At 41.1% G+C, this 21,574-nt stretch overlaps 2 protein-coding genes across 3 annotated transcripts in view; both read left to right on the top strand.

The window, feature by feature from the left end:
• The window catches only part of kif5aa (kinesin family member 5A, a), a 52,487-nt gene extending 38,102 nt beyond the window's left edge, over positions 1-14,385 (top strand). Inside the window, exons 18-22 of one of the 2 annotated variants that reach the window (XM_048192644.1) lie at positions 4,445-4,503; positions 4,728-4,834; positions 4,965-5,030; positions 5,623-5,683; positions 14,278-14,385. In XM_048192644.1, the coding sequence (XP_048048601.1) occupies positions 4,445-4,503; positions 4,728-4,834; positions 4,965-5,030; positions 5,623-5,683; positions 14,278-14,370 (386 nt within the window). In that variant the 3' untranslated portion in view covers positions 14,371-14,385. The remainder of the gene's footprint in view (positions 1-4,444; positions 4,504-4,727; positions 4,835-4,964; positions 5,031-5,622; positions 5,684-14,277) is intronic. The other variant, XM_048192645.1, reaches the window with a different exon arrangement.
• Positions 14,386-14,392: 7 nt separating this feature from the next.
• LOC125269700 (kinesin heavy chain-like) lies at positions 14,393-20,492 on the top strand. Its single transcript, XM_048192646.1, has 6 exons — positions 14,393-14,539; positions 16,499-16,770; positions 16,844-16,908; positions 19,129-19,156; positions 19,244-19,332; positions 19,426-20,492. The coding sequence occupies exons 1-5, from the start codon at positions 14,393-14,395 to the stop codon at positions 19,329-19,331; spliced, it is 600 nt and encodes a 199-aa protein (XP_048048603.1). The 3' UTR covers position 19,332; positions 19,426-20,492.
• The last annotated feature ends 1,082 nt before the right edge of the window (positions 20,493-21,574 follow it).

Genomic DNA, 21,574 nt, shown 5'->3' with positions numbered 1-21,574 from the left:
TTCCCGGACTCTACCTCGGCTCTATCTCGGTCTCCAGATCCAGCAGTGTCAGTTGGGCTCTTCGGCATGTCAGCTCCACCTGGATCTCCATCATCGGTGGCATCTCCATCGGCCGTCCCCAGGGTGGCGCCTCTCAACTCTCCACTATGGCGTCTCCCGTCCTCGACTCCACCCTGGGGCCTCATTATGGTTGGTCTCTGGACCAGCATCTGGCTCCTCCTGCTTCAGGCTTCCCCTTGGCTCCTCCCACTCTCCACTCCCCCTTGAACTATTTTTGTTTTCTGTGGACGTTGGTTTAGTTTGGTTTTGCCCTCCTCCAGAGCCCCCTCTTTTTCTGTGTGTTTGATTAGTTCATTTGATTCACCTGTCTAGTTAATCATCTCATCACCTCATTAAGTTCCCTTTGTTTGTCACATGCATTTAAACCCAGTGTTCTGCTTCACTCCTTGTCCGTTCTCGTTTACGTTAACATCTATGTTATGCTGTCTCTACCCTGTTGGAATCTCCGGTGTTTGATTAAAGACCTACTCTTATACTCATCTTCATCTTTGTTGTGCGTTTATATACAGCAACTGTAACACTATGTACAGAACACTACTCAAAGATATAGAAGAAAATGAATAAAAACATTTTGGATCAATAAACCTTAAAATATATATAAATAACCGCAGAAAGGCCACACTGCAGATAGATATGCATTTCACGTCAACAAATCAAATTAAATCGGCTAAATTGCCTGTGCGAGCAAGCTTTAACTAATCTACAGCACAACACTGATGCACCAAAAAACAAAAATTAAAATTAATTTAATAAAAAAAAAATCATAATGCTTTAATCAAACTTTAATTTACAGATTTGAATTAGAACAGAATATAGGCCTACTGTTCTAATAAATAAAAATAGCCTAATTAAAAAAAATGAAATAGTCATAATCAAGTCAAAACTGCAAAATGCCTGAAGTGCAGGGGAACATATTCAAAACACAAGCCACAAATAGTTAAATTAGATAACCCAGAGTGATCAATAAATAAATTAAAATGAAAGAAATTATTAAAATAATGAAAGTATAGCCAGAATTGTCAACTAAGTCTTTTGCAGAGACAATAAACGCTAAACTGGAGTGGCAGTCTTTTTAGCTAAACATTCACAGCTTCCAAAAATCAAGTTACAACCGGCTGAAATGTTTTGAAATCACTTGTACCCTACCTGATAATCCAGAAAAAAATCCAGTCTTTAACGCGATCTACCTGTGTCCGTTTGGGTCTTTTCAAATAGCACGCTAGTCAGCTGGTTAAAGTTGGCTGGCAGAAGTGCACCGCAGTGTTTGTTGTTTTTGAGTGGTAGGCATGTTCATGAAGTTCATGAGCTGTTGGCACAACTTGCATCGTACAGGGGTGGTTAGATTTATTCACGCACATTAAAATATTTATTAAAAGCTTCTTTCCTTTCAAATTTTTATTTACAGCATTTGTAGATCATTGTGATAAATGATCTGTTCAGAAATACAATGTGATTTGTGTATTCTAATGTGCTGCACCTCAAACAAGTGTTGGGTTCTTTAAGAATGTCCTCCCACCCCCCTGGGGCGTATGTACTAAGAACGCGCGAAAGCTAGGTTCATGGGTGATGTGTTGTATGTGTGACACGAGCTCCGTTAATAAATATCATCGCATTCACCCGTGGCTGTCACTGTATAATTTATCAGACAAACAACAGCATTATCATAATAGGCTGTATATAATAACCTATTGGGAGAGAACCAATACATCTATGTAAAATCAGATATTGAGTGCCCCCATATCTCGTCTCATAACACCTCTGCAAAGATTCGACTGTGAGATTGGTAGTCGAATCAGGCTCCTCCTATCGAAGCTTCGAATCATTGACTATTCAGGGTCACCCCTATATATATATACAGTAAAGCCTTTTGTGCCATCCTCCTGACAACTAATCAATGGGACTGATCAGGAAATGAGGAACAGGAGCTGTGTATTCAGAGACTGAAGAGTCTTAAATGGAGGACAAGATGATGGTTCCACCTTAAAGATAATCACCATATTTATGATGACATTTTCAAATCTGATTTAAATCCTAATAAAATATATTTACTGTTACTACTGTAAATCATGATAGGCTATATAAAATTAGTATGGGATCTCATTCAATTGTAACACTTTTTTGTGATACAGTAATAAGTTTACCTCACTGGGCCCTCAGAAGATTTAGGTTTTGCAAGAGGCAGAAAACCCGCACACTAGAACTTTTTAAAATAATGAATTTATAGATTTACATTGAGGGAAATTAGAGATACAATGTACTAAAATACAACTAAACAAAATTGAATAGCGATATCCAAATCTTGAATAATTCAATCCTTCAACAGCAGAAAATTGAGAAAAAAAGAAAAGTTTATAAATCTCAGATAATACAAAACATATTAAAATCAATGTTTAGAAATTCCCCTCTTGAACACCATTTTTTTTCTTATTTCACCAGAATTATATTTGTGTCTTCCCACACACTTACTTAATCATTATTTGGATATTCTTAATTTGTACGTTTTTTCCCTCTAATTAGGTAATAATTAGGTAATAATTAGTCTTTTTTCCCTTGCAGGTTACATCAATTTCACTGACCTTTGAACAGCTCAACCTTTTACTGTGGCACTGAAACCACCGCGAACCACCTCAACTGCCACTTTTCGATAAAGAAGAACAGCGTCTCTAATCCAGGTCTCTTCCAGATATCAGAACTGTCTCTCTCAGCCCTCACACCCCGAAGAGAAAAATAATTGAAGGTCAGAACATAGATCAACTGATAAATCGAGAGCTTCGCCGGCAGGCACTGCTCCTGCACAACAGTCCAGTACAACAACTGCATTGCTGCCTTAACAGCACTGATCAACCTCTCAATCTCATGATCCAACCGGCACCCACTCGTGAACAAACACAAGATATTTGAACTCCTCCATGTGGGGCAGCAACTTACTCCCTACCCGAATCACCTTAACACGATGGAGGAGTTTGAGTGTCTCAGTGACCCTGGGAGAGGATTTGCTGGACCTTTAACTCCTGGTAAGTTTTTCCTAGGCAAATTGGTCCCAGATGAGAAGCCAGACAAAGTGTGAAACAATACATCCCCTATCCTGCCTAGGGCTGTGACGGTAGGCATGACAACCACTCCACCACGGTGGTGAAGTTGCCACTGTGGTCGCGAAGTGTCACCGGCGGTAGTGTGACATATATTTATATATACTGAAAATTTTCAAATGGAGCGGCATTTAATAGACAGAGCCGTAGTTCACTGACAAGCCACGCAATATCGCGTTCATTATCGAAGGCGATTCATCTGCGATATGAACGCGATATTGCGTGGCTTGTCAGTGATCTACGGCTCTGTCTATTAAATGCCGCTCCATTTGAAAGCAGGTGATGGCGATTTAGCGGTAATCAGGGAACCGGCTTTACTGACGAAATGCGCGTGACAATCACATGCGATGTATCGGTCAGCCCTATATATATATATATATATATATATATATATATATATATATATATATATATATATATAATGTCCACATTTTAATTTTTATTCACAAACTTACAGGATAAGCAAATAGGCATAGGCGATGCAATTATTTATATTATGAAAATAAAGTTGATTACATGATTCTTTTGTGGTTGTTTATTCTTGACCAGTTTTCAAAGAAAAACTTGCACAAACAAGTAATTTGTAGATGATAATTGATAACACACCTTAACACTGCTGTAGGGACCAGCGCCCTCTGTTGGTCAAAACAAAAAGCACATGATTGCAGCTCATTTTATTTTCCCACATTAGGTGTTATTTCACTTTCCTGTAAAAAAAAAGGAACTCCAGCCAGGGACGGGCCACCAAAAAAGAAGACTTTCCCCAGGAAACAAGGATGTTTGGTCTTATGGTCGTTCTGTCCATTTTTCTGGCTGACTGTGAAAGTGGAAAAAAAAAATCAAGCTTTTAAAACTTTCAGACTGCTTTCACACTGAGAAAATAAATGGATAATGTGTCCTGGGATTTGCCCCGGCTTTTGTTCACACAGGACACTTCCGGGACTGATCCTGGCAACTTTACTAGGTCCCCATCCCGGGATTGATCCCAGAACCTTTTTTATTCTTCTTCTAAGACTAATTGAAATTCAACTTTAAGCTACATACACCAAATTCAGAACTGTCTGAAGATCTGTGCTGACTTAGCATGATATATCTTTTCTAAATGATTGTTCTTATGGGTTTCCTCTATCGGAACTTCGAAGTTGCTAAAAATCTGATAGACTGTCACTGACGGAACATAAACTGAGAATATAAATCATGCCCAAAAGGCATTAGTTTCAGATTCAGCTCACTTCTGTACTGCTGCTGTTCACTGTACTGCTACATTAATGGTTCTATATATATGTTTATATCAGAGAGTCATGTGGCAGATCTGGATGGAGGAGAGAAGGCTGACAGGGAGGCTGATGGGAAAGTAAGTCAGACATACATGGGTCTAGTATTTAATACATGAACAGTCCTGTGACTAGTGTAAGGAACAAATACTGTACATGTTATAATAAAAGAGATGTTGTGATGTGGTTATTATTCAAAATAAGTCACTTAACAGCATTCAAGCACATGGACACTAGGAAGGTATGTGAAATATTATTGGACTGTTGTCACATGAGTTGTGTTTATTTGTGTGTGTTTGTGTAGAAGTCCACTGGTCGTCCAGTTCTTCATGCAGAGTCTCGTCAGAAGCAGCTCAGCCATCTGCGGGATGAGATTAATGAGAAACAGCGACTCATTGACGACCTTACCGAGTCAGTCTCAGTTCTATAACACTATTCCTGTATAGATGAGCATGAGTGCCTTTTGATAGCATTACACAATGCATTATAATCACTGAATGTTGTAAATGAGGTGCTGATGGTGTCACAACGTGTCTTACAGTAAGAATCAGGCTCTAGAGCTGAAAATGCAGGACGACACCAAGAGCGCCTGTCTGGAGCAGCTGTCGTACGTTTTTCTGCTATTGCACAAACACACTGAGATTGTAAAGCAACTGTTTGTTTGATCATGTTGTGAGTGTTAAAGAGGACCTATTGTGTAAAGTTTTAAAGTCCCTCCAGCGGGAGTTCTTCTCTATATCAGTGTCAGTGTTTCTGAACTCGCTGAAACACCTCCATCTTCAGTTTTCTTCACAATATTCCACATTTAAATAATTAATATGCAGAATAAAGGGGCGGGGCCTGGTTGAGTTATTTAGTAGTGTGTGGACGCTGGTGGTTATGGTAAGGGGCCGGACATTTCCCAAACACCAATCACAACACACTGCTCCAGCCGACCAATCAGAGCACATTGTGATTTCAGAAGGAGGGGCGTCAAATAGACAGGAACTAAACAGAGCGTTACTGACAGACTGGGAAGAGAGGAGCTGCAACAATGGAGAATATGAGGAAAATAATCAAAATTCAAGCAGGAAAACCTGTTCTAATAGAGACCAAAACATCAAGACTTTGTAAAAGGGCATAATAGGTCCTCTTTAATGGATGCTAGAGTGTGCAATGAATGTTTAATGCGTGTTAAAGTTTGTGAGTTTTCTCAACAGGTTTCAGCAGGAGAGACACGAGCAGTCCAAACAGGATCTCAAGGGCCTTGAGGAGACTGTTGTACGTTTCACATACAAACTCCTTTTTTGTTTTACATCATTCTCATCTGAATTTGTGCACCATGATGATGTAATTTTAGAGTGTTTGATAAAAGCTAATCACATTATCACAGGCAGAAATATATTATTTATAGATTTGTACATGAGGCTACACGTTAACCATTGGAACCATAAATACACATTACTAAAATAACAGAAGTGCTTGGAGAACAAATCACTTATTCTCATAATGAAGTAATTTTTTAGTTTCATATTTTATGTCAATACGTCTGTCTCTTCACTGTGTTCCTGTTGATACCAGACTTCCATATTTGGCACTACATCCGCATATGTCATAAATGACATCATAACTGTGGTTCCCTTTTGAAAGGGAACTTAACTCTGCGTTTCAGTACGCTATGGGGAACGTCACACGTGAACCGATGTCTGAAAGCCAAGTATCAAACCACTCCAATCCTATTGGCCGGCAACAGCCTATGACATCATCATAGTGCGACCCGGAAGTATATAAGGAGCACCTGAAGAATCAGTCAGTATCTTTTTGTCTTTCGGGACTGTTTTGTTTGATCGCGATTATATCGAATCTGGTAAGGGAATCTTATATTATGCCTTACAAACATTTCAAGAGAGTGTGTTTATCCGTGTCCCAGTTTTTGACACTTGATATACATATTTCTGGGCATTTTTTGTCTGGGAGAGGAGCGCGCATAGATAGTGCTTGAGGGCGCTGTCTGTGTTTTTCTGTTATTTACTGTGAGCGTCTCCCTATCGGGACGCTTCGTTTCCGTTTGACACTCTTCCCGAAGGAAGAGGTGTCCGCATCTGCGCCTGGTGTTTCTGGCCCCATTTGTGCTGAGGCAAAATGGCGGCTGCAATCATAGGGCTTGCAGGTGAGCCCGTTGGGAAGTTTGAGAGAGCTGTATTCTCTCTCAGCCCCCTGGGGCTGATGAGGATGAGTTGTTGGATGACGATGACGTCCGTGTTTAACTCCCTGAGGTCTGAAAACGCGCCGGTGCGTTTTGCAGGTTTTTTTTCACATTGCAACAAAACAGACTTAAAATACTCCTTCATTTCTTGTCATAGAGACATAAGTAATATATCAATTGAAACTATAGAATGTCTTCTTTTATTTGTGTACACTCAGAGTAAAAACACAATGTTGTGCTTTTTTTAAAATAAAGAAAACTAACATGATGCGTGATCTCTCCTCTCCCTCTGAACGAAGTCCAATCTGATAGTTCTCAGAAAATGAACTGTAACTTATGAATACTAATGACAAAAAAAATGACACTTACGTCTAAAGAAATGTTGAAATGTCAGGTTTTAAATCGTGCAAGGCAAATCGAAAACAAACATTCTGTGTTTATGTAATCTGTATGAAAAGAGAGCCATGTCAGACGTCCGTGATTCAGCTCATTATCCGCTAATGCGGCCACGCCCACGGAGCCAGCGCTATTCAGACGCAAATTCAGAGGCAATACATGCATTCATCGTCTCAATCGTGTATTTATTGTCTTGAAAAGTGTTTATTTGTTAAACGTTAAAAGTGTAGATGTTAAAGCAATGGTTAGCGATCTCTAGAAGACATGCAGTTAGTTCCTAGTTCCTTTTCTTCTTTATATGAATTTGTGGCCTAAAGGTGTACAGAGAGCGCCCTCCGGCTGCAAGTATGGAATAAAAACACCATTCCTGAAATGTCCTCTTCTTCTTTAGAATAATTTGTGGACTAAAGGTGTACAGAGAACGCCCTCCGGCTGCAAGTATGAATTGAAAAAAACAGTATCCAGCACTCATAGTGATGACAATAAATATTACTTCTCAGTATAGAAAATTGACATAAATATATAAGAATCCATCAATATTTCTCCAAATGTGCATGCTTTTAAGCTAAAAGCCTATATGAAATGCCATAGAGGTAACATAATTGTTCAGACACTTTGCATCACAGAAATACATTATATTTTAAAGAATATAATAGAATACCATTATTTTAAATTGTAATAATATTTCACAGTATTGCTGTTTATGATGAGCTGAGACATTATTACAGAGGGTTTTTTTCACAGCCTACCTGACTGAAAGGCCTCATTAATATGGAAGTCATTTCAGGTCATTATTATGTGATTCTTTTGTTTTCTCAAGTGTAAATGGCCCATTATTCATGCAGATTCACGCCTCCACGCATACTGTGTTTCTTGACAAAAAGTGTCTTACAAAAACTAAATCAATATATTGTTTTATATGAAGGAGTAGGCAGCATAATTTTTACATAATTCTGAAGCAAAAACTCTAGTCTACAACCTCCAATACCCAAAAGTCTTGTGAACACAGATTTAATATACTTTTTTTGGCCTTATTTCAGTGACTTAAGTTTTTTGTTTTTTCAATAGCCACGCATAAACATTATTCCTTCAAAAATACAAACATGTACATGCATGTTCCTCACATATTATTGTAGCCTAGTTTGTGCTGAATACAGTGTAATGACACTTTTGTCATTTATATGTTTATGAACAACTGAAAAAAGCACAAATGTCAGGGCATGTCAAAACTTCTCCAAGCCCCAAATCAGCCTCAGACTCCAGAGGGTTAACGTCATCGCGTCCAGCGGCGAGCGCTCTTCTAGCTGTGGTATATGCAGAGCTGCTGGAGTCTGTGGGACGCGCTTCTGGCAGGCTGCAGCTGCCATGAGGGTGCATTAAGAAAGGGGCCGCATGTGGACGGCTCGACGAGCGGTTCCTTTCTGTCCATAGCTCTGCAGCTCCCGTAAGCTTTCCATTCCTTCCTGATCTCCATGTTTGAAATCGGGAGGGAATGGAAAAACCCTTGCCCAGACAGGGCAGACAGAAGGGGGAAGAAGCAAGATATAGATGGATGATAGATTATATACACCAGTGGTATTTGTGATCGATCCCCCAGCTACAAGGGCGATTTACATCTACCCTCTCCTCTTCTTCTTCTGCCTCTTATACATATATATATATATATATATATATATATATATATATATATATATATATATATATATACACATATACATGTATATATTTTAGAAATATAACATGCTCAGGTGCTTTTTATAATCGGACTGATGGCTGGGCCCATGGTGATTATTTTCTGTAGGCCCGCTTTTCCGGTTTGATAATGAGAAGATCTTTTAGACTTAAAAGAACCCTAGATTCCATCCTTTCATGTGGAAAATGAGGAGTCTTCTGTCTTCGAGCCGCAGGAAGGTGAGCTGGGTCTATATTTATGTTTCTAAATATGTTGACCTTGTGTTCCTGTATATTTTTTCCTGAGTATGTAATCTGAAAAAGTAAGAGGGGTTTTTTGGTTCTTTGATAGGTTGGCTAGAACGATATTTGTGCAGGCCACAAAATGGCCGCCTCTCAGCCACCTGTTGTTTAGAGTAGCTTCTCTTCTGGTGCTTGTTAGAGTAAGTTTGAGTTAGCACTCGTCACTTCAGTTAGTATCTATGTCTAGGTCGGCCTTAATCGGCCGCCTGACATTGTTTGCTTGTTGAGCTTCGCTTTATTTACTCTTATCTATGGAGATTCAGAGGTGAAGCCCAGGCATTGCTATGCGTGTGGCCTGTAGGCCTACAGCTTAGGGGCCCAGGCTAGGACTAGGTTAGGTGTTTATTGTTTTATATCACCTTCTGTAATTTACTATCCCTTGTTAGGTTGTATAGTTCCTAGTTCTGGCCTCCTCCTGAGGGAGTTGTTAGGCCGTATGCCCATTTCCCTTTGTTTATATAGGTGCAATGGCTGAGGTTAACAGCTAAGGTAGCAGGCTGTTATTAACCTCCCTGGTGCTGTTCTCTCAGGTGGTAGGCCCTTATCTTTGTGTAGATAAGTGTATGCAGTGTATGCTAGGCCCCACTATCTAGAACTTTATTTATGCTATAAATTTGTCTTTCCCCTGAGCGCCTTGAATTTACATTCAAGTTTGAGTTACAATGCTAATTTTTTGGCTTCCGTTCTCTAGGGTTCAGCACAGGGTTCATAGCATTCAGCTGAGTTCTGCTCTCCAGGATGCCTGTCTCTACGTGTGGGTTTGAGTTGCTTACTGCCTTTTTGCAGTCGCTCTTACTTGCTGTCTTCTCTGAAGAATGCGTTGTTGAGATTCTGTATTCAGACAGGGTTGGCCAAGACTAAGTTTGTCCTTCGTCAGACTAGGTCGGCCTCCCTGGTGGCATTGGGGTGACTACGTTTCCCCTTCTAGTGGCTGGCCGGGGTTCCTTTCGGTTCCCTGGCCACATTCCCTTAAAGGGACCTTCTTTCCTCTGAAGATTTGGTCCCAGAAGCCTTGGAGCAGGTAGGGAGCAGCCTTGGTAGGCTTTCTACGGAAGGCCTCTTTGAGGTTCAGCTTGGGCTGTTGGCCGTAGGGAATGCTGTCACAGACAGCCTTTGTGTGACCCGAGGGTGAGTTGCTATCTGGCATTTCTTTCGAAACTGCTTGACGTTTGTCTAACCATCTTATGGCATGCACTCTCCTTAAGCATGGCGGCGTGGGTATATCATTCCCCATAGCGTACTGAAACGCAGAGTTGAGTGAAACGTCTCAGGTTACGTATGTAACCATGGTTCCCTGAGAACAGGGAACGAGACTCTGCGTTGCCCTGCCATGCTTTGGGGCTGCCTGCTGAACAGTCCCTCAAGACGATAAGATACTGACTGATTCTCTAGGCGCTCCTTATATACTTCCGGGTGGCGCTATGATGATGTCATAGGCTGTCGCCGGCCAATAGGATTGGAGTGGTTTGATACTTGGCTTTCAGACATCGGTTCACATGTGACGTTCCCCATAGCGTATTGAAACGCAGAGTCTCGTTCCCTGTTCTTAGGGAACCATGGTCACATACGTAACCTGAGATGTTTTCTGTCCATGAGCTCCCTCTGCTGCTCTGGCTGAAAGGATAACAGTACAGTGAGATGCTCACACCTCCTTAAGAAATGTGACAGAAACATATGAGAATGCATCAATATTTTTCTAAATGTGCACACTTTTGGACTGAGAGCTCTACTGGAGTTGTTTAGTGCAGACCTGTGATCGCAAATATGCATAAGCAGACCCGACTGAATAAGTACATGTCCTCGTTTTATTTAAAATAATGATAAATAACAGATAGTGACAGTTTAATATGACTTTATAAACTTTAGGCATGTTAACATGAGTGGCGATACTCAGAAATCATCTCATCTTCTTTAGAAGTTAATCATCTTTAGGGCTATGTCCTGAAAAAGAATGTGTTAATAACCAAAATGGATATTTCACTTTCATCTAGTTGTTTGTGGTCTCATGTGGCTGCTTCTCTCTCTATCTCTCTCTATCTATATATTAAGATCAAGATGGCGCCACGCATGGCAGCCACAGTGCTTAGCTCTTCAGTGTTTGTTCTGTTTTTGTTAGTTTTTCCTGTTTTCTGTTTTTCAAACACCATCAGTTTTACCAGGGATGAACTGCTGAACATTCGGCAGTACACACCACAAAATCTTTTACCGGATTTCGATTATTCAGACGTTTTGTTGAATGTTGTAGTTGGCGGAGCGGCAGCGCTGTTTAGACACGCCGGCGCCCTCGTGAAGCTCAGACAGCGCGGATTAAGAACACCGCTGCCTAGCATCCATCTGGCGAATCGCCGCTCTCTGCCCAACAAAACGGACAAACTCCTTCTGCTCTCCCGGACAAATAAGGATTTCTCGAACTCGGCTGCTCTGTGCTTCAGGAAACCTGGCTGAACGACGCCATTCCGGACAGCGTGTTAAGTCTGCCGGGCTTTCAGCTGTTTAGATCAGATCGCGACGCAGAATCAACGGGGAAATCGCGGGGCGGCGGGACGTGCTTTTACATCAACGAAAGGTGGTGTTCAGATGTAACGGTGTTAAAGAAGATGTGCTGTCCAGATCTTGAAACACTCTTCATTAACTGCAAACCATTCTATTCGCCGCGGGAGTTTTGCTCGTTCATTCTGGTGAGCGTCTACATTCCTCCGCACGTGAGCTCGGCTTTACAGATACTCGCTGATATGATCACAGAGAGCGAGCAACAACACCCGGACTCTGTTCTTATCATTCTTGGGGACTTTAATAAAGCGATTCTCTCACGTGAACTGCCCAAATACAGACAGCATGTTACCTGTCCCACCAGAGACAGTAATATACTCGACCATTGTTACACAGCAATAAAGGATGCATATCACTCTGTCCCACGGGCAGCTTTGGGGCTCTCTGATCACTGTTTAGTTCATCTCATACCAACCTACAGGCAGAAACTGAAATCAGCTAAACCTGTAGCAAAGACTGTAAAGAGATGGACCACCGAAACAGAGCGGGCTTTACAAGCCTGTTTCGAATGGACTGATTGGAGTGTTTTTGAAGCTGCTGCCACCGATCTGGACGAGCTCACAGAGACTGTTACATCATATATCAGTTTCTGTGAGGATCTGTGCATTCCTACAAAGACTCATTTATCTTACAACAACGACAAACCCTGGTTCACTGCAAAACTAAGCCAGCTCCGTCAGGCCAAAGAAGATGCTCGCAGAAAAGGGGACAGAGTCTTGTACAAACAGGCCAAATACCCACTGGAAAAGGAGATCAGAGTGGCAAAGAGGAATTATTCTGATAAGCTTCAGAATCAGTTCTCTTCTAATGACACAGCTTCAGTGTGGAAAGGTCTGAAAGTTATCACCAACTACAAGACACCATCCCCCAGCTCTGTGGAGAATCAACAACTGGCAGACGATCTGAATGGGTTTTATTGCAGGTTTGAAAAATCACCATTCACACCTCCATCAACCCCCCTCTCCCCCACACCTGCAATTCAGTTCAGTGAAGATGACGTGCGCCAGGTCTTCAGAAAGAACAAGAGAAGAAAGGCACCAGGCCCAGACAGCGTTTCACCAGCCTGTCTGAAAACCTGCGCTGACCAGCTGGCCCCCATCTTCACACAGATCTTCAACAGATCACTGGAGCTGTGCGAAGTCCCCTCATGCTTCAAACGCTCCACCATCATCCCCGTCCCAAAGGAACCCAAAATTACTGGACTAAATGACTACAGACCTGTGGCTCTAATGTCTGTGGCCATGAAGTCATTTGAAAGACTGGTTCTGGCTTTTCTGAAGGACATCACTCGACCCTTACTGGACCCCCTGCAGTTTGCTTACCGAGCAAACAGGTCTGTGGATGATGCAGTCAATATGGGACTGCATTATGTTCTCCAGCATCTGGACAGACCAGGGACTTATGTGAGGATCCTGTTTGTGGACTTCAGCTCTGCTTTTAACACCATCGTCCCATCACTCCTCCAGCCTAAACTAACTCAGCTCTCCGTGCCCACCTGTGAACACAGTCCTGAGGGGCGCCGGTGCTGATGGTGAGGGTGCTGGATGAGAATTTTCCCAGCCTCACTAGCTGCTGCCTGTCTGTCAGGAAGCTGGTGATCCACTGACAGACAGGCAGCAGCTAGTGAGGCTGGGAAAATTCTCATCCAGCACCCTCACCATCAGCACCGGCGCCCCTCAGGACTGTGTTCTCTCCCCACTGCTCTTCTCCCTCTACACAAACAACTGCACCTCTAAAGACCCCTCTGTCAAGCTCCTGAAGTTTGCGGATGACACCACACTGATCGGCCTCATCCAGGACGGTGACGAGTCTGCTTACAGACTGGAGGTTGAACAGCTGGCTGTCTGGTGCAGTCTTAACAACCTGGAGCTCAACACGCTCAAGACAGTGGAGATGACCGTGGACTTCAGGAGAAACCCCCCTGCTCTTCCCCCACTCACAATCATGAACAGCACTGTGGCAGCAGTGGAGTCATTCAGGTTCCTGGGCACCACCATCTCCCAGGACCTGAAGTGGGTCAACTACATCGAGTCCAAAGGCCTAGCAGAGGTTGTACTTCCTTCGCCAGCTGAGGAAGTTCAACCTACCACAGGAGCTGCTGAAACAGTTCTACTCTGCCATCATCGAATCCATCCTCTGCACTTCAATTACCGTCTGGTTCAGCTCAGCTACCAAATCTGACCTCAGAAGACTACAGAGGGTAGTCCGGTCTGCTGAGCGAATCATTGGCACAACCCTCCCCACTCTCCAAGAACTGTACTTATCCAGAGTGAGAAAAAGGGCAAAGAAGATCACTCTGGACCCCTCACATCCAGCACACTCCCTCTTTGAACTGTTGCCATCCGGTCGACGCTACAGAGCCCTGAGCACCAGAACGACCAGACACAGGAACAGTTTCTTCCCTCAAGCAATCCATCTCATGAACACTTGACAAACACGGAACACATAACACTATTACACATTATTTACTTAAAACACTTATTTATATCTCAATTTGCACACATAATTGTACATACAATTGTCTATAATATATATTGTCTTTTGCTTTTTTTGCACTTTGTCTATCTTGTAAATTTGTATATTATTATTTTATTCTTTTTATTATGTGTCTTGTCTTGTCGCTCTTACTCTGTTGCACTGTGGAGCTTCTGTCACTAAAACAAATTCCTAGTATGTGTAAACAACATACCTGGCAATAAAGCTCTTTCTGATTCTGATTCTGATTCTTCTTCTCTGATTCTGATCTCAGGCTCGGGAACTCCAGACCCTCCACAACCTGCGCAAGCTGTTCGTTCAAGACCTCACGACTCGGGTTAAAAAAATAAATCAGTTCCACATGTGAACATGGATATTTTGCTTCACAAATGTTCCACTGTTGTGTCTTTCTGACATGTTTATTTACACAGAATACAGAAATTGGACCTGATGATAGTGGGGGGTCTAACACTCAGAACCAGAAGATTTCCTTTCTTGAAAACTACCTGGATCAGCTTACAAAGGTTCATAAACAGGTCAGGACAGACTTTCAGAATACATTTCTGTAAATTATTTCTTAAGGCCTCAATATTTTCTCGGCAAATTCTTTTTTGTTTTTCGCTTAGGGGTAAAAAGAAGTTTGAAATACCGCTGCACGATTATACTGTTAGCAAACATCTTGATGCCACCCACATTTACATGAATATGTAAATCTATCTGTTGTGTAGAAAACAGCAGTTCAGAAAGCATCTGATCATAGTAATGTGGATGTTTGCACCAGCTCTGCAATTCAGCTCCCCAGTCATGTAATTTTGCTTTAAGTATATCAGGGCCTTAACATAAATTTTTGCATTCAGTTAGAAGTGACAGTTTTCATAAAAATCGATTTACCTTTTTTCCTGCTTGTGTTTCATAAATGAGAACTGTTGTATTTATATGAATCACAATATTAAAACATTAATAACTACACCTTTTCAGACGTGATTCATGTATTGTTTGATATTTCCATGCTTAAATTCTAAAATAATATATATATATATATTTTTGTTACTCTAAATAATACAAATAATGTGTACAAGTAGTGCATACCCAACAAGCCATGAAATTAAAAGTGTTAGTTCACCCAAAAATTAAAAATCCTGTCATCAGTTACTCATAAGACTTTCCAAACCCATTAGACTTTCATTTATATTCAGAACACAAATGAAGATTATTGTAATAACTTGAGTGCGTGAACTTTCAATAGATGGACAAAAATTATATGCTCCAAGTTTCAAAAAGCTCCTAAAGAGGCTGTAAAAGTAATCCGTATTAGGGCTACACGATTAATTGTATTTTAATCACGATAATGATATCTGCTTGTCTCGATTGATTACAAATAATCGTCATGATATTGGCCCACTCGCTATTTATCCTGAAAATGTGTTTTTTCTTTGTGATTTGCATTATCTTGCATTGATAACAAGCCTCCACTAGCAGTCATGCATGTGGTTGCCAGATGCGAAGAGCTTAAATCCCCCAGCTTTTCCCTCAAAAAGATATACTGTCTACTGACTTAATCTGTGCAATAAATGCAGAAGAAGCGCTGATGATCTGAAAACAAACATGTGCGCTGGAGTTTAGCTATCTCCACAGCGAAATTCTGCTTCAGTGAAAGTGTCATACAGCCTGTCCTTTTCTTCACAAGCCACTCATACTATTTGTGTGACTAAATCTGCCATGATCAAACCTTCAGTGATGAATTTCAACAAATGCAACATGGATCTCCTCCTTATGTTTGCAGAATGCACTTTTGCAATGTGACAATTCAGTCGGGAAAATGAACATAATGTGAAATTATTGGAAATAATATTAGGAGTTTCACCATTTTATCTTTTGAAGTTCCTAAAGGTTTTACCAGTTTTCATAATGTTAATCAGTTGAAAATGATGTTGCCACTGGGGACATTTTTTTTTTTAATATATATCCCATCAAAGAGCATCGTTCTTTGCTTTACGAATTTGCAGGGGAATCTGAATCTGTGGTTTGTCTCACTTGTAAACGTATTGTGTTGCTTTAAAAATCTAATGTGAATACAGATTACAAAGCGCTCACCAAAACCATGTGTTTTGTTTTTGTATTGATTTACCATCTAACGAAGTTATCATAATTGGTTAAATGAAGTCAGTGTGCCACCTACAGGCCTTCTGGGTGAAGTGTAGGTTAGTAAAGAAATGGCCATAACTACATTACCCTTTTTGATAGAATAATCGTGATTAATAATCTTGATTATAATTTTGAGCAAAATAATCGTGATTACCAGTTTAACCATTATCCATAATCCAAGTCTTCTGAAGAGAAATGATTGTTCACAGCAGAGACAGAGACATACACAGATGTACACTGTTTTTCAGCTTTGACCAGGAACAGAGTACAAGCTTCTGCATTTCATAATGTTGTTTCCCTTTATTTATAATTTATGATAATACTAATTACTGATGAAAATGTTTGTGCAGCTGGTACGTGATAATGCAGATCTGCGGTGTGAGCTTCCGAAGCTGGAGAAGCGTCTTCGTTCTACGGCTGAGCGGGTTCGGGCGCTGGAGACAGCACTGAAGGACGCTAAGCAGGGCGCCATGAACGACCGCCGACGCTACCAACAGGAGGTGGAGCGCATCCGTGACGCCATGTGCCTGCGCTATCCTCTGCGGCATCCCAACGCTGCCACATCCTACAGCAATGCCCTCTTCCTGCAGGAGGAGAAAACTGCACTTCAGAAAACCAACACGTGAGTCCTCGCTGTCCAGGTCCTGTCTGTCTCTCGTCTTCTCCTCCTCTTATCTGCCCTTTGTTCATTTCAGTGTTGGATACAGCACTGTGAGATCCACAGACATACCGAGCTCCTGTCCGCTCGACGTGGAGAACGGTAAGTGTGAGTGCTTTGACGGCACCAAAAACAACAGTTTTCCACTGGAAATGTTGTTGGTGCTCGTACTTGTAATTCACAAGTATCAATTTGATATTTGGAAATAAACTTATTTTATTTTAGATGAACTGGGAAAATAAAGTTACAGATGGAACAGGTGTCTGTCAACTAAATGCGTGTGTAGGTGTAGACCAGGGATTGGCAACCTTTTGTCATGAAGTGCCATTTTTAATTTAGCCCAGTTGAAAATCTCCAACATTGATAGCAATAGCTTCTTTTCTCTTGGAGAACGTCTGGAGCTGAACTCTGCAGGAAAGCGACTCTCCAGGAACGAGGAACCCTGATTGAAATAAATACGTCCATCTCTCTTTCTCTCTCTATTTCTCATGCGACAGTGCCATAGTTCCCATATCATGGGAGAGATTTTTTTGAGTTTTAAGAGTTTTAAGAATCTTTCAGTGAACAGTTCCTAAAAGAACCATTGTTTCCTTAGAGTGAAGAACATTTGAATAGTCTAAAGAACTTTTTTCCACTATAAAGAATCTTTCATGCAATGGAAATTATGATCCTTTTAACAAGATGTAATATAAGTCTCTGATCGCTCAACAACAACAAAGCTGGAGAATCTCACGCAGCCAAAATGAGGATTGTCAGTAACGGTGTTCAGCCTTACATTGTTCAAACCGGAGTCGACACTGATGGAGAGACTCAGGAAGAAGTTACAACTTTTAGAATGAAACTGGACGTTTCTGAATGGTTAGTGGATAAATTTATGTAGTTGTTGTGGAGTTGATTCAACTCATCCACTAGCATGTGTCGTCATGTTAATCTTTTGTGCAAAACCCGTATGGACGCCCACTACACACAGTGTACCTGTTTGCCAAACAGAGCCATACACACAAGGCTAACATTTATGATTGATATCAAATGCTGTAAATGGTCTCATTTTTTTCCCCCAAAAATATTGCTCATACTAAAACTCTCCTTTTTTAGCAATAGATCTTGCCAGGGTCAACTTCAGGCTATCCAAGCTAACAAGACTTTAAATAGTGTTCAGTGCTCTTCTGTGCAGCCAATAACAGAACAGTTAGCATGCTTTGCTCCAACTTTTGCCATGGCATTAGAACTGTTACACTGTTGTCTTTTGCAAAAACAAAATGGCTGTGCAGTGGGTTAAAATGTGCGGTAATATTATAATAAGATTCACTTCCTACATCACAAGGGGAGAGAAATCTGAGTTCTGAGTAACATCTGAGTAACAAAGTTACTGGGTTGTCCTTTTTCATGTTTTCTGGGTTGGTAGATGTTCCAGGGACCTGATTATAGCACTTAAACACAGAAAAAGTCAGATTTTCATTATATGTCCCCCTAAAAAGTTCTTCATGGAACCATTGATGCCAATAAAGAACCTTTATTTTTAAGAGTGGGTTACACTTTATTTTGATAGTCCACTTTAGACATTCTACTGACTATAAGTAACTTTGCAACTACATGTCAACTAGCAGTCATTAGAATATTAGTAGACTGTTAGGGTTCAGGTTAGTAGAATAAGTTAACGTAGTTGCGAAGTTACTTACAGTCTTATGTCTGTTGGGGAGCATCAAAAGCAGGCAAGCAGGGTGGGGCCGAGAGCTGTGGGAGCGGAGCGAGGCTGGTGGAGCGAAGGTTAATGAGTGTCTCCTGCGCCACGCCGGCCTCGAGCCCCACGGAAGAGCTCTGGAAGGATAACAGGAGGAGTGACGACAGTGAAGGACGAGAGAGAACCAGGCCTGGGACTTTATGTTGTGGTTTTGTTTTAGTTTATGTGGCAGTCGTCCGTGAGGGGCTGCCGCTTTACTTTTGTTTTGTTCTTTGTTTATTTTATTATTGAAGTTATATTTAACATTTGCCGGTTCCTGCCTCCTCCTTCTCGTATCAACAAACCTTGTTACACAGATATGAAGCAGACAGTCTACTAATACTCTAATGACTGCTAGTTGACATGTTACTTATAGTTAGCAGAATGTCTAAAGTGGACCATTGAAATAAAGTGTATCTGTAGAGTGTAGATTTGTTTTGTGTCAATTTACCCAGAGATCCTGTTATTGTAAAATCTTCACCTCAGGCTTCTGATGTTACAGATGAGCAGGTTTAAAAGGCCAGAAGTAGCTTTTCATAGACACTGTATGTTTTAGCTAATAACAGTTGTGACCTTTTATTCTGTTCCTTCATGCTTTTCAGGAAATAGCACAGACATTAATGATAACAGGTAAGTGATGGGATTAGTTCCAATTAGCTTGTTTATGTTGTTATGTTGAAATGTTTGAGCTTTACACGGACTGCTTCTGTGTTTCAGGAATGATGTTCACTGTGGCAGCATGGTAGACGATGCTTCACGAATCTACATCATGCAACAGGAGAGTGTCCGCCAGTTAATCATTTAATGTAAGCAAACACAAACACGCACATAAATAGCTAAGAAACGAATGATTTTATCAGTGTATTCTGTAAAATCTCCTTTTGTCCCACTTTCTCCAGATATTCCAGTTGTCTGCATGCAGCCGTTCAGCCTTCGCCATCTCCTCCAGAACTTTAATTCCTAGACTTCTTGGCTCTGCACTGTCTTATATTGTATGGAATATCCCTATCGTTCATGCAGAGTCGCATCATGTATCCTGTCTCACGTATCTCACTGTTGCATGTTTGTCTGTTTAGTAAGAAAACAGCTCATAGGTTGTAAATGAACCCTCACACACAGTAGATATTTGAATACACACATCTGTATTGCTTGCATTATAATACAGGAGAGAACTAGAAATATTTCCCTTTAGTCTTGCTGAGCCTTAAAGACAGACGGTTCAATATTGTGAAGATTCACATATAACAGTGTGTGTGTGTTTCATTGTGTAGATTTTGATAATATTATATTCAAGTACTGACTACCTCCAATTGTGGGAAAAAAACAAAACCTTTTCAGTAATATTTGATTTGCATTGGATTTGATATGATTGGGATGAAAATTGCTGTATGTCAAGGGAACATATCTGAGATTTACAGATGCTGCAGTTCTGAAACACTCCAAATGTGTCAGTTATTCTGCCAGATATTCTGACCAATCACAGCTCTGATTTCTCTCGCAAAATCCTGATCAGCCAATCAGGATGACAGAATGAAGAGCGTCTCTGGCCTGTATCTGTGTGATGTTTCCCTGCAGGATCTCGTAAGGTTTCTCTGTCAGATGAATGCGTGATTCCATTCCTTACACTTTTCTTATAAGTCTCTTTCAGGATGTGTTTAGACTGATTCACTCGTATAATTAGCAAGACAATGAATGCCTGAGGCCGCAGAAACTGTATTATGATGAAGGTTTAATCAGATTTAGTTGGCACTGAAATGCTTGCTTCTCTCACTTCTTCCCCAAGTCAAACCTCTGTCGTCACCATTAAGAAGAGTAAATACTTCAGAAACAGATGAAGAGAGTTTGTGCAATAGCTCATCTGATTTACTCGAGATATCCTTATTGAAGGTTGTTTTATGTGATATATATGTACAGTGTGCTAGTTTGCTGGAAGCTGATTCGAGAAATAAATGTGATTCAAAGAAAACTGATTTTCATTTTTTCTCCCATCTTGAAGAGGTGAGAAAAATCTTGTCTCTTTATATAGGGCAATTGTCAACAACACAAAACAGTGAATAAATGTGGCATTTATATAATGCTTTCATATGTACTACTGTACACCCAAAGCGCTTTACACTCATATCAGGGGTCTCTCCTCATCCACCACCAGTGTCCAGCATCCACGGCGCCATTGCACTCAGTACACACCAGCTGTAGGTGGAGAGGAGAGAGAGAGCCAATTCAATGCATGGGGATTATTAGGAGGCCATGATTGGTAAGGGCCTATGAAGGGAATTTGGCCAGGACACCGTGTTACACCTCTACTCTTTACGAGAAGTGCAATGGTATTTTTAATGACCACAGAGAGTCAGGACCTCGGTTTATCTTCTCTTCCAAAGGATGGTGCTTGTTACAGTACAGTGTCCCTGTCACCATACTGGGGAATTAGGACCCACACAGACCACAGGGTGAGCACCCCCTGCTGGCCTCACTAACACCTCTTCCAACAGCAACCTAGTTTTCCCAGGAGGTCTCAAATCCAGGAACTAAACACCACTCTTCCGTTTGGATTCATCAAACAGGTTTGGACACCAAACAGGTTCTCCGCACTCAGTGATGCACCTACTGAGAATGCTGTTGAAAGTGCCCTAGTTATTGACGATTCTCTTACACGGAACGTGAAAATAGAGACACCAGCCACCATAGTCACATGTTTGCTGGGAGCCAGAGCACCTGACATCAAAGCAAATTTAAAAGTGCTGGCTAATGCTAACCGTAAATTCTCTAAGATTATTATTCATGTCGACACAAATGATGTTTTGACTTCGCCAGTTGGCATAAATCCTCTGGGGTCTGAGGATTTTTGGGGCCCTGGAGAAGTTTTGACATGGCCTGACATTTGTGCTTTTTTCAGTTGTTCATAAACATATTAATGGAAAAAGTGTCAGTACACTGTATTCAGCACAAACTAGGCTACAATAAAATGTGAGCAACATGTATGTACATCTTTGTATTTTTGCAAAAAGCAAAATAAAGAGAACTAACTTTTTGTTTTTACTCTGAGTGTAC

This window comes from Megalobrama amblycephala, linkage group LG6 (genome assembly GCF_018812025.1).
Source record: "Megalobrama amblycephala isolate DHTTF-2021 linkage group LG6, ASM1881202v1, whole genome shotgun sequence".
NCBI classification, from domain to species: Eukaryota; Metazoa; Chordata; class Actinopteri; order Cypriniformes; family Xenocyprididae; genus Megalobrama; species Megalobrama amblycephala.
The sequence above is the reverse complement of the archived record's forward strand: the minus strand, read 5'-3'. Positions and strand labels throughout refer to the sequence as shown.

What these genes read in the sequence shown, in the direction of transcription:
- LOC125269700 (XM_048192646.1), top strand. Translation starts at nt 14,393, where the DNA reads ATGTTCCACTGTTGTGTCTTTCTGACATGTTTATTTACACAGAATACA. An exon ending in GCACTTCAGAAAACCAACAC is followed by an intron (nt 16,771 to 16,843) that starts GTGAGTCCTCGC and finishes TGTTCATTTCAG; the next exon opens with TGTTGGATACAGCACTGTGA. An exon ending in ACAGACATTAATGATAACAG is followed by an intron (nt 19,157 to 19,243) that starts GTAAGTGATGGG and finishes TCTGTGTTTCAG; the next exon opens with GAATGATGTTCACTGTGGCA.